Source organism: Ciconia boyciana, chromosome 1, assembly GCF_034638445.1.
Source record: "Ciconia boyciana chromosome 1, ASM3463844v1, whole genome shotgun sequence".
NCBI classification, from domain to species: domain Eukaryota; kingdom Metazoa; phylum Chordata; class Aves; order Ciconiiformes; family Ciconiidae; genus Ciconia; species Ciconia boyciana.
The window spans coordinates 70,573,130-70,584,488 of NC_132934.1; the positions used below are offsets into that span (position 1 = coordinate 70,573,130).

General features: G+C 44.9%; 1 protein-coding gene across 1 annotated transcript; it reads right to left on the reverse strand.

Annotated features, from left to right (window-relative positions):
• Positions 1-451: 451 nt before the first annotated feature.
• On the reverse strand, positions 452-10,937 carry LOC140657265 (aldo-keto reductase family 1 member B1-like). Its single transcript, XM_072874043.1, has 10 exons — positions 10,732-10,937; positions 9,778-9,945; positions 9,128-9,244; positions 7,715-7,792; positions 7,202-7,324; positions 3,620-3,726; positions 3,385-3,466; positions 2,756-2,839; positions 1,869-1,951; positions 452-1,068 (listed from the first exon to the last, which is right to left on the reverse strand). The coding sequence occupies exons 1-10, from the start codon at positions 10,795-10,797 to the stop codon at positions 1,026-1,028; spliced, it is 951 nt and encodes a 316-aa protein (XP_072730144.1). The 5' UTR covers positions 10,798-10,937; the 3' UTR covers positions 452-1,025.
• Positions 10,938-11,359: the final 422 nt, after the last annotated feature.

Sequence of the window (11,359 nt, forward strand, 5' to 3'; positions counted from 1 at the left end):
TCTTTCCTGCATCATGTGCTGCTTGCTTGGAAAGGGCAAGTTTTCTACTGCTTACTTATTAAACAATCCCATAGGATTCTGAGCAAGCTTAATTTCTTCAAATGAGTAATTTTCTACTAGCCAAAATACACTATCACTTCAGTAAAATAAAGACAGATTTCAACATTAGTATATTAGCTCAGACATACCAAAAGAGCTCTATTTAAAGAGACTCAAGTAGACTCAATGGCCACAGGTTCATCACTCAGGTGTTCTACATGTGCACTAGCATGAGAACAGCAGATAGCTAGCAGGAAAAAAGTACGAAGTTAACATCAACACCAGATGATTTCTTGGGGAACAATGATTTTCCTTGCTTTTGTGTAATCTCTAGAGACAGCTGATATAATACAGCTACTCCAGCATTACTACCATTAGAGCATTGCTGAAATAACCATCTCATTACACACAGTAATGAAACTATACTTTATTATAAGCAAAAAACAGCTTTTATATCACCAAGAAACCAGGACCTATACACTTTTCAAAGAGCTACCCATGTAGCAACTGCTGTACTTCGAAATCAACTTGTACTTCCAACTAGAGAAAAAAGCATGGAGTGTTACAAAAAGAAATAAAACCAAACCCAAAGGTAATCAGAAAAAAGCAGACCTCACATTAGTTATGTAAAATCTGCCATACCCTGGTCCTTCCAGACAACAATAGTCACTAGCTCCAATTCACAGTATTCCAAAATAAAAGTGACTGCTAGTTCAAACTTTCTCAATGTTTTCTGCTTACCAGTTCCAGACATGCAGTTTGGCAAAGACACTCTACTAGCCCACATCAGTGTGCTCTTCAGAACCATTTTAGCATTTCCTTCTTCCAAAAAGGAAAACAACACAAAGTCACCAAGTACATATACTGCATCTTTGTGAGGGAAAAAGAAAAAAAGGGGTCTGATGCAGTGAGAAAGCTACATAGACAACTCATAGGCAACAGCAGAAGCATATCTGAGAAGTCTGGAAGAAGGCAGGAAACCATCTTCAGTATTCTGCATGGAAAGGGTAGTCCTTGTGAGTTTTGCACCTGAAGGAAATCAAATAGGAAAAGTTATCTCATGTCTGAGGAATACTATATGCAGCTGTAACCACTGTAAAGAGCCACCAAGGGAGGAGCTGAACTGTATAAAAGCAGAGTCAATTTGTTTCTGTCTGCCTTTGTGACATGCTGCATTTGTAAACAGAAAGATTCCCCAGTGCCTTCTGTTGTTCAGGCTCTGACCATTTCAGGCGATGCAACCTAGGTGCTTTGTAGACAACTAATTCAAGGTTTCACTGTTTACTGCCAGGAAGACCTTTTTTACAGCCTTCCAACAAAGATTTCATATCTGGCTTTAGGCTTCCAAGTTGCAAATCTTTATAGTACTTTTTGAATGTTCACCCACTTTCCCAACCACTCCTGAAGAACATACAGTCAGTTTTTATAATACACCTAAGGAGTATGGCAGAAAGACAAAATAAATTCCACAAGCAACATTAATCAAGAATTTGAGTCTGCATCATGCTGTTTTCTCCAATATGGACAAAATAAAAATTATTAAAAAGAAGCCTCCTGTTGCAATTCCAGCTACAAAAAGGTTCTTGGAGACTGAACTGAAAATGAACATGAAGTTTGCTTTATGCTCATCAAGATTTGGTTCACAACATGAACATTTAAAATCTTACTCTGAAAAGTTATTTTGAAGATGACCCCTTTGGAAATTGAGCTTGCATATCCTGAATTTCAACCATGCCTAGTATCTATAACTTCATATACTAAACTATGACACACTGATAACTTAACAGCTTGGAAAAAAAAACAAAAACAAAAAAACCACTGCCACTTACGTGCTCATTGCACAGGCTCTCCAGTTTCTATTAAAGCTGAGAATAGTTGCCATCTCTTCTTTACTCAATTCAAAGTCAAACACCTAACAAGAGAAACAACTGGAAGTCACCTCTCTGAACAAATCGTAGATCATAAGCACAATTCACAAAATTAAAGAGCAAGTCCACAGCTTAAGGGTGTTAGAAGAAATGACTGCTTCATGAAGGAGGGAAAGGAAAAAGCTCTGGATTTCTGAGACTACACTAGCTGGAGTTGAGGAGGGAGGTGAGCTGGGAGAGGAAGGAATTAAAAATCTCAAGTTGCAGTTACATGTGCCAGTTGTTTTAAGAACCTTGGAGGGCACTTAGTGTTGCAGAATGCCTCCATCCTCCATTTGTGAAAGATGCATCTTTCTGTCCTATTCCAAAGGAACATCTACAAGACTTTCATATTCCACCTAATGCAACTAAGTGTCCTGCAAAATCCTAATACTGGTTTCAGTCAAGGACCACTGAATCAAAAGCAGCGACATGGTTTATGGACACCAGGACTATTTTCTTAACGGTGCTTGCTCCACATAAGCCTTTTGTGGTGTGCTACTGCACTCAGGCCCCAAGCAAGCTCTGTCAGATGATCCATCCACATGGCATAGAACATGAAGCATCACATAACGTGACTGCTAAGATTATCAGCATACTGTTTCCAAGTTTTGTTCACTCCTGCTCTCAACTGTAACCTTAAGTTTAGCCCTCAGTAGACCGTAAGTAAACATACGGAGAGAAAAAGCCCAGTCCTTTTGCCTGAGGGCAACTTAGGAAGGGTGAGAAAGGATCGCTGCTTGATCTGCATAGAGAAGCCATGCCATCCCTGAACATGCCATGCACCCAGGTCACTCCTAATGACTCACCTTGGAGTTCTCCAGAATGCGCTGTGGTGTGACAGACTTGGGAATCACAATCACATTTCTCTGGATGTGGAACCGAATGAGAACCTGCAAGAGGCATATCACTGAGTCAGATAAAGGATGGCTTTTGTTCTATGGCAAGCAGAGCCTGTTCCAACAACTGTTTGCTGTAAACTGTACAATTCAGCAGAATTAACTCATTTCTGCAGAGATGCGTTTCAAATCATACCTGAATTCTAAGCAGCACTTTCTGATGTGCAAGTAGAGAAGTGGTGGAACCCCACATAGAAGACCTCCTTTCCCACTCAGTTTACTGACACTCAGTTCCTTTCTCTCCCACCTAGACTTTAGTAGACTATACAAGGGTTCACCTCTCTGCAAGAGGACTTGAGATGGGAAGACTGAAACATGACAGTGTCTGAAGACGGGTCAAGAAAATGTTTCTTGTTAACAGTCAAAGAGCCCTTACAAGCATGGATTGAAGGCCACATAGTAAACAAACCTGCATTGCTATTTATCACCACAGAAGAGCACCACAGTTGACAGGGAATGAAGGGCCAGCCTGTCCTTTACATTGCCATTAGCTGTCCTGTTTTACAGGAAGGGGTACCCACTGTCCAGCACCTACGTACCTGTGCTGGAGTTTTGTTGTGCTTGGTTGCAATCTCTTTGATCTTGGGGTCATCCAGAAGGGAAGGGTCCTCTGGCTTAGCCCTACACAGAGGAAAGAAGATCAGTGGCAAGAAACCTCCATAGATCCATCTTAGCAGAGATCTGTATCTGGATGAATAATTAACAGTGCACTCGGTCTCAAAGTTTCAAGCATAATCCATGCCAGCTCCCTTGCAAAGCACAAAGCAATCTTACCATGGCCTGTCAGGAGAGCCAAGGGGACTGTATGCTGTCACAGCAATCCCTTTGGATTGACAGTACTTGATCAGCTTCTCCTGGGTAAGGTATGGATGACATTCAATCTGTCAACATAAGAGTACAAAGATTGACAGTGATTTAACTGCTTTAACATGTTCCAGGGATTAGTTTTTAATCAAGTTAAAGGCTGATTTTTGTTCTAACTTCTGGTCTCTGTGCAATATTACACAGCCTTTGTTTTCTCTATGTCCCCACCCCCTTTCTACTATTTGTAGTTCTCCTTGCAGTGAAGAGTCCAAGGACTGTAACACCACCCCTTAAAACTTGCTGATCCATATAATCTCCAACATATGGGATCACCAGCTACATAATTGCTTAAACAGGACAGTTCAATAAAATGTACACACAAGAGAACTGTAAAATCATAACAACAGGACAGCAGACCAGTAAGTACAAAGTTCTCTTTTCATCCCTAATTAAGCATGCCATAATGGTGGGTTTTTTTTCCACAACTACCACATTAACTTCAATATTAGTATTGTTTCATTTGTTTTTTATGTGCTTTGTGTCAATACTCAGACTGAATACCTCCAGTCTGCAAATAGTGAGAATGGCCAACTGCTACAGATTTTAGACCTTCAACTTACTGTCCATTAAAGACTTTTTATAAATGCATGTGTGCTTCCCATGAATTTCCATATTAATATCTACATAACAGAATACAGACTCCTTAACAGTGGATCTGTATTCTGGCAAGCTAATGCACAGATATGCACTATGGAACAGGAATTATTCAAGTGTCAGGAGGCAAGAACATGAATATTTGATACTTTGCATAGAGGGACTTTCAGGATAGTTCCACACCAGGGAGCACTACTTTTCTTTCAGCAGGCAACATCAAGAACCTTTTTGACTACACTGTCATTTGAGCCTTCTGCAGCCTGCTGCTGCATTCTGAGGGAAGACCCTGGAAACTTGTACTACTGGCAGGTGGAGCAAGAGGGTGCAAAACATTGGATCAGTTTACAGCCTGGAGTGCTTTATTTGTGGTTCTAGCTGCTTGCTGTTATCAGAAGCCAGCATGACCATTTCCCTTCTGGGGCATGGTGGAATATTAGACAACAGGACACGTAACTCAGTTTTTAGGACACGTTATACATATTTATTTTGCTTCAGCAGCTCCAGAAACACAGCTACTCAAGAGTAACAGAGCATCTGGTTATTTTCTCAACTATTCAATAGGTAGAATTTATGCGATATAAGCAAGGCAAAGTCACCCTTACCTGTCCACCGGCACTCAAATTGAAAAACTTCTGAGCTACATTATCTAGTCTTATGTTTAGACCCGGGTGAAAAGCCTATGATGTACATTTAAACAAGTATCTTAAGCCACACTGTGTGATAGTGATCAAGTACTTAAGAGTCAGATTTCCTTACTGAACTAAGTACTAGTATGATTGTAATTAATTTGGCAAGGTAGTAATTACATTTCTCACCACAAATAAAACCAATGTGCATACTGACTGCCTTCAAATTAAGAGTGGGAATGACACCAAATACAGGGGATTAGTGGATTACATGTGAAACCTCTGCACAGAGAAAGTGTTTGCAGGAAGCACTATCACTATTAGGCCAACTGGTAGGTGTTAATAACAGACAAGCTTTCAGGCTTGCAAGCATTTCTTCAGAAACAGTAAGTTTTGAAGGACAGAGACCAAGACCCATTGCTCTGAGCTTAACTTGATTATAGCAGAGAGCTTGAAAACATTTGCAAGTGAGAGAGATATAAGGTCAGTGACATCTACGCAAGAGACAAGGGTAATTATCAACTACAGTGATAGTGGCAATGAGGTGTGGCAGATGTTGAAAGGTATCATAAGACTTCTAAGTACCCTAAAAGTACATTGGTACTGATAATGAAAATACACAGTAGAGAATTATGAATTTTGCAGTTGTCAGAATGTTTGTTTTATGTTGAATAGACTTCCAGAGATCAATCCTATTAGCTTTCTGAAAAAAAGTGTTAAATCCCTTTTCAGTATATATGCTCAAGCTATCACAATAAATTAACCAGTTCTTGTAAGTAGGTATCAATAACCGAGACTGCAGTCCTTCAAACACCATAGCAATCAAGGACAAGTCTAGATAGACACCACAGGGGTCTATCCTGGGACCTGTCCTCTTCAACAACTTGTGCCAGGCTATAATCTTGTCAAGTTTGCAGGTGATGCCAAACTGGGGGACAACCAGTCAATACACTCAAGGGCAGGGCTGCCACTTCAGAGGGACCCACTCAGGCAGGAAAAACAGGCCAACAAAAACCTTATGAAATTCAACAAGGCTGCACACAAAGCCCTGCACTTGGGAAGGAAAAGCCCCTGGCAGTAACAAGGCCCCTGGAGCCTGACTGCCTGCACAGCAACTCTGCTAGAAACAACCTGGGGGCCATAGTAGGCTGAGCTGAATATGAGCCAGTAGTGAGCCCTGGCAGCAGGAACACAGCCACTAAATTGTGGGAAGTGATCATCTGCCTCTACTCAGCACTTGTCAGACTACCTTTATAATACTGTGTCCAGTTTTCCCCCTTCCCAGCCCCCTCAGTAGAATAAAGATTGACAGACTGGCATGAATTCAGCAGAGGGCCACCAGGATGGCTGGGGGCTGGAGGACCTGATGTATTGGGAAAGGCTGAGGGAGCTGGGCTTGTTCAGCATGGAGGAGGGAAGGCTTCAGCTCTCCTAGTAGCAGCTTTTCAATACCTAAAAGAAGGTCATCCAAAGACAAGCCAAGCTCTTCAGTGGTGCATGGTGGGAGGACAAGAGACAACAGGCATAAGCTGAAACAAGAGAGGTTGAGACTGGATATAAAGAAGCTCCCTCCCTCCCCCATACACCCAAGGCAGGGGGTCAAGCAGTGGAACACACTGCCTAGAGAGGCTGTGCAGTCTCTATCCTTGCAGGTCTTCAAGACGGATAAAGCCCTGGGCAACATGGTCTGATCTCACAGCTGATGCTGCTCTGAGCTGTGAATTACAGATTATTTCCCAAAGTCTCCTGCCATCTGACTTTTCCTAAGAATTTATTCAAGTGCTGCCTATATACCTGGACACTCCTACTCTATGGCCTACCTTGCAACTCCATTTCCTCCTTCCTCCCAACCCTTATTAAGTCTGTAAGCAGTCCATAAAGCATGTTCCTCTTCAGTTCCCTCAGTATTCGGCAACAAGAACTGGCCTCTCCACCGAATGTTGCAAAAAGGTCATTCAATTCTGTTAGGTCCTCAGATATATACACTAAGTTTTACTCTACTTCAAGGTAGTTTTAAAGCTCAGAGTTCAACCCCCAAACCAAAAAAAGGTATTCTGGAGCTGCTTCTTGCTAGAGTTCCAAGCAGCAGTGCAGAAAGTCCATAAAAAACCAGCACCTTGTGCATCCAGAAGTAGTTAAAGGGTGGGATTGAGAGAACGTGCTGTGTCTACTCCATTCTCTTTCTATAACCTTACTTCATATTGAGATCTTAGTAATTATTTAGAAAAAAAACAACACCCAAACATTTGCCTGCAGTCACTTTGCAGCTCACCTGGTTATTTGCAGGCTTGTATTTCAGTCCTGGTTTGTTCAGGATTCTTTCAATCTGCTCATGGTTAAAGTTAGAGATACCAATGGCTTTTACCAGACCAGCATCCACCAGCTCTTCCATGGCCTAACACAAAGAGGAGCAAAGTCAGCATCTAGTATACGTGACAGGGAGTGAAGAACACGTTCTTCCTGACATGGCTTATTCCCTTCATGTGAAGTACAAAATAAGCATTTAGATTTTCAGAGTTCAAGTCTGAGAAAAAAAAACAGAGCACTAGTATATTTGTGCCATGTCTCCTATTTCACTAAAGCTCAAAGACTCATTCTTTGAGACTGTGGAAATTCACAGCAAGTTAGAAGCAGAAAATAATGATACCCAACAACCCACTATTGTACCAGCAACTCCTTCCAAGTAGTTCTGCATGCATAAGACAATTTAGACTGCTGAAGGTAATTAAAACATAGAGACTGCTGAGGACAAAAGACATGATTCTCCTGCTGTGGCTAAACTTACCTCCCATGTGTGTAGAATATCTGTGTTGCTGGGTATTGACATGCCTTTGTCATCTGTGGGAAACAGCTCCTCTCCTGCCTGTCAGCAAGAAAGAAAATGCTTGAAACACTCTTTGTTGGGAAGTTAGGTTAACACCAGCTGAAGACCATGATACCACAAACTCCTATTGCAGGACATACTTATACTTATTATCTACATATAGATTAGATAATACTAATATTCGTTATCTACATTCTTCAGTCTTTTCTTTTGCTTTCGCATGGGATTATGGCATTTTTGCCAGCAGCCATCCCAAGAAGGACACACTTCTACTGGACTCAGTGTTCCCTGGTTCACCAATACACATATGGGGAAAACAATTCTCCACATGTAGAATTATAGCCAGTTTACAAGTTTACTTTCCATACTACAAAATACACAGTTTTTATGTGGACATAATGGAGTGTTTTATTAAAATGTGTAATAAGGACCCAGTTAGGACCTGGAACATGTTCAGTCTATATTGGACCAGATCTGCTAACAGGTCTTTTCACAGGGAGGCTCATTGTAAGTTGCTGGCATAGGGAATATAAAAAACAGCCTGTGTCCCAGTTAGGACTACATGCCAGGTATCAAACCCAGTTGTTTTCCACTGATACATTTTTACACTGCAGCACATTTTCACTTTGCTAGTTCTTTCCATATAAAACTAGTTTTAAAGATACAGATGCTATGAAAAGCTATTGATCTCAGAAGCAACAAGTAGAAAGAAGATTTTGATCAGGCTCTAACAGAAAGACTAAGCTTAGAAATATTCAAACTGAGACATCAGTTCCTTTGCATGCAGTCAGTAAAAGAGTTAGGAACTAAAAAGCTTCACCTTTTGAAATCCAAGGTCTGTGGAACACTAAGGCTCCTACAGCAAAGGTCAGTTCAATCTGTACTGTATTAAAGGACTCAGTGATTAAAGACAGAAATGGAAGACAGAAACATTCTCTTGTTCTGTGATTCTGTAACATGCAGAGGAAAGAATTTCTGTCAGGCAGTGAAGTACAGCCCTCCTTCCCACAAAGAGGGAACCACATCATTGTCAGTTGAGCATACTTTGGATTTGTAGAAGACAAGACATAGGCAATAATCAAAAGGAGAGCAATATAACTTATGCTTGCAGCAGACAAATACACCCCTAGTTCAAGGTCTCCCTCTTCCATGATCAAAAGGGTAGAGGATGCTGTGCAAGCAGGAATCTCAGAGGTAGGGATCAACAGCCTGGCTCACATGGCCAGAGTAAAGCTGAGCACCAGAGCAGTGCTGGTACGCAACAGACATATGATGATCTGTGTCGGTTGGAGCAATTACTTAGGTTGTAAAGCCATACAGCTCTTAAACTGCCAGTCACAACAGATGAAGCCAAAGGCATTGCTGTTACTGTACCTTAAAACCAAGAGGCCAGTGGATGAGGTAGAGATCCAGGTAATCCAGTTTCAGGGCAGAAAGAGTCTTCTGGCAGGCTCCCTTCACCAGAGGCTTGTCATGAAACGTGCACCATAGCTAGAGACAAAAAGGCAAGGCACACCATGACTTCCTAGGTTAAACCTCTTGGAACCCTTCTGTCCTGTTCAGGAGCATGTCTGTCCCCTTTGGAAGGTGATGTGGAACTAGGTCATCCTACTGATCTTCAAACACAGATTGCTCTGTGAGCAAGGCTGGCCCATGATACTGAGGGTGGTATGTGCAGTGGCAGCACACATGACTGAATGGTGTCACAGCAGACAGCAGAAGTAGTCTTGTTCCATTAATTCAGACTTCATTTAAAAGTCACCCACTAGAAGGTCAGATACTGCATGAAAGAGGACAGCATAACTTCATGCCAGGAAAAGTTCAAAGCATCGCCCATGTCAGCAGTACATACCCTGTATAATTCTCCATACAGGATGAGGCAAAGTAGACGCTTGTCTCAGGAGTGGCCTAAATAATGTTCTGAATTGTTCCATGCTGCACCACAGAGTAGGAAAGTAAAGAACTGGGGGGGTTACTATGAAAACACAGGTGTCTCCTGGGATCCTATACCCCCAGATCCATACCTTACTGACAATGAAGAGATCCTGTCGTTTCACAACGCCTTCCTTGATTTTTTGCTGGATCCCCTCCCCAACTTCATTTTCATTTTGGTACACATAGGCACAATCAAAGTGACGGTACCCAGCATCAATAGCAGCCATCACTGCAGCTGTTACTTTCCCTGGTGGAGACTGAAAAAATAATACCCAAGAAACTCTAATCAATATATGTTGAAGACCTTTTCCCTAGCAAGATAAAACTAAGAAAGCCATCCCACCCAAAGCAATCCCCCAATTAAAATAAAGCAAAAAACACCAACAGCATCAAAACCCCCCAGTTTTCCCTGCAGCATTCTTGAGTCCATATACATCTTGAACGCAGGCTCCTGAGCTTAAAGCCAGCCTCCAACTGTTCCTCTGTCACCCCACTCCCAGGCAGGGCTCAGCCCAACAGCTTTGCAGACCCGAGGCCCCAACACCAGGACAGTTCTCCAGAGTTGGGCCAAGGCCTCCTTGCTTCCCCACACCCCTTCTCAGAGGAGAAGCCCTCAGCAGCTGCCAGCCGGGGGGGGGTTCAGCCCAGCAGAAGGGCCTCGGCAACCCACATCCCCGGGCTCGGGCTGCTGAGAGGGGGCAGCAGGCAGGGAGGAACCCTCGGTGCCAAACGCCGCAGCGGCACGGCCGTACCGAGCGGGGAAACCCGGCCGGGATGTCGGTGGCGCTGGCAGCACCGCGCCCGGGCCCGGGGTGGGGACGGGCCCCAAGCTGGGCCGAGCTCCGACCCCGGCGGCCACGGCTGCGCCCGCAGGGGCCGGACCGCCCCCGGCCGCGCTCCCTCCCCAGCGCGGAGCCGGCGAAAAGGCACCCGTCCCGCACGGGTGGTAACGGGCAGGGCCAAGGCCAGGCCCCAGCGGGGCACAGCCGGCCGCAGCCGCCCTCCCGCTGCCAGCGTGGGGGGACCGCCGCAAGCCCCGTTACCTTCCATGTGCCCAGCCCCAGGATGGGCATCTTGGCCCCGGTGTTCAGCTGCACGTAGGTCTCCATGGCCCCACACACCACTCGGGAGCACCGCTGCGACAGCTGCCGGCCCAGCGCCTTTAATAGCGAAGGGGCCCGCCCCGCCCCGCCGCGCCGCGGAGGGGGGGATGGCGGGGCGGTGCCGGCCTTGTACCCCGGAGAGCAGCTGCGGGGCTGGGGCCTGGGTTCTGGGCCCTCTGCAGCCCACGGCAGGGGTCCGGGGTGGGGGCTGAGGGCTGAAGGAGGCCGCGTCGGCGAGCCCTGGCGGCGGGGTGAGCGCCACGCAGCGCCCCGGGGTGTGTCAGACGGTGCTTACACCGGGGCTGCGCTGGCTTCACATTGCCTGCGCTGGCTTCACGTTGCCCTGGCTGAACAACGAAGGGCGTTCGGTGTGTGGTGCTCGGTCGTGCCTCTGCACCCGCCTTGCTAGCACTCCCGCAGCACCTCGGTCCCCTCGATGTCACATCTCAGCCGTCCCTGGGATGGGGATGACAGAGGGGACATGAGGCAGAGGCGTTTCCCTGCGCCCTAAAAGCTGTTTGTGGGTTGTGTGCCTCAGGCCAAGGAAGGGCTGAGCCCTTTGCTGGAG

What these genes read in the sequence shown, in the direction of transcription:
- LOC140657265 (XM_072874043.1), bottom strand. Translation starts at nt 10,797, where the DNA reads ATGGAGACCTACGTGCAGCTGAACACCGGGGCCAAGATGCCCATCCTG. An exon ending in ACTGGCCTCTTGGTTTTAAG is followed by an intron (nt 7,793 to 9,127) that starts GTACAGTAACAG and finishes TCTTGCTGACAG; the next exon opens with GCAGGAGAGGAGCTGTTTCC. An exon ending in ATATTCTACACACATGGGAG is followed by an intron (nt 7,325 to 7,714) that starts GTAAGTTTAGCC and finishes TCTTTGTGTTAG; the next exon opens with GCCATGGAAGAGCTGGTGGA.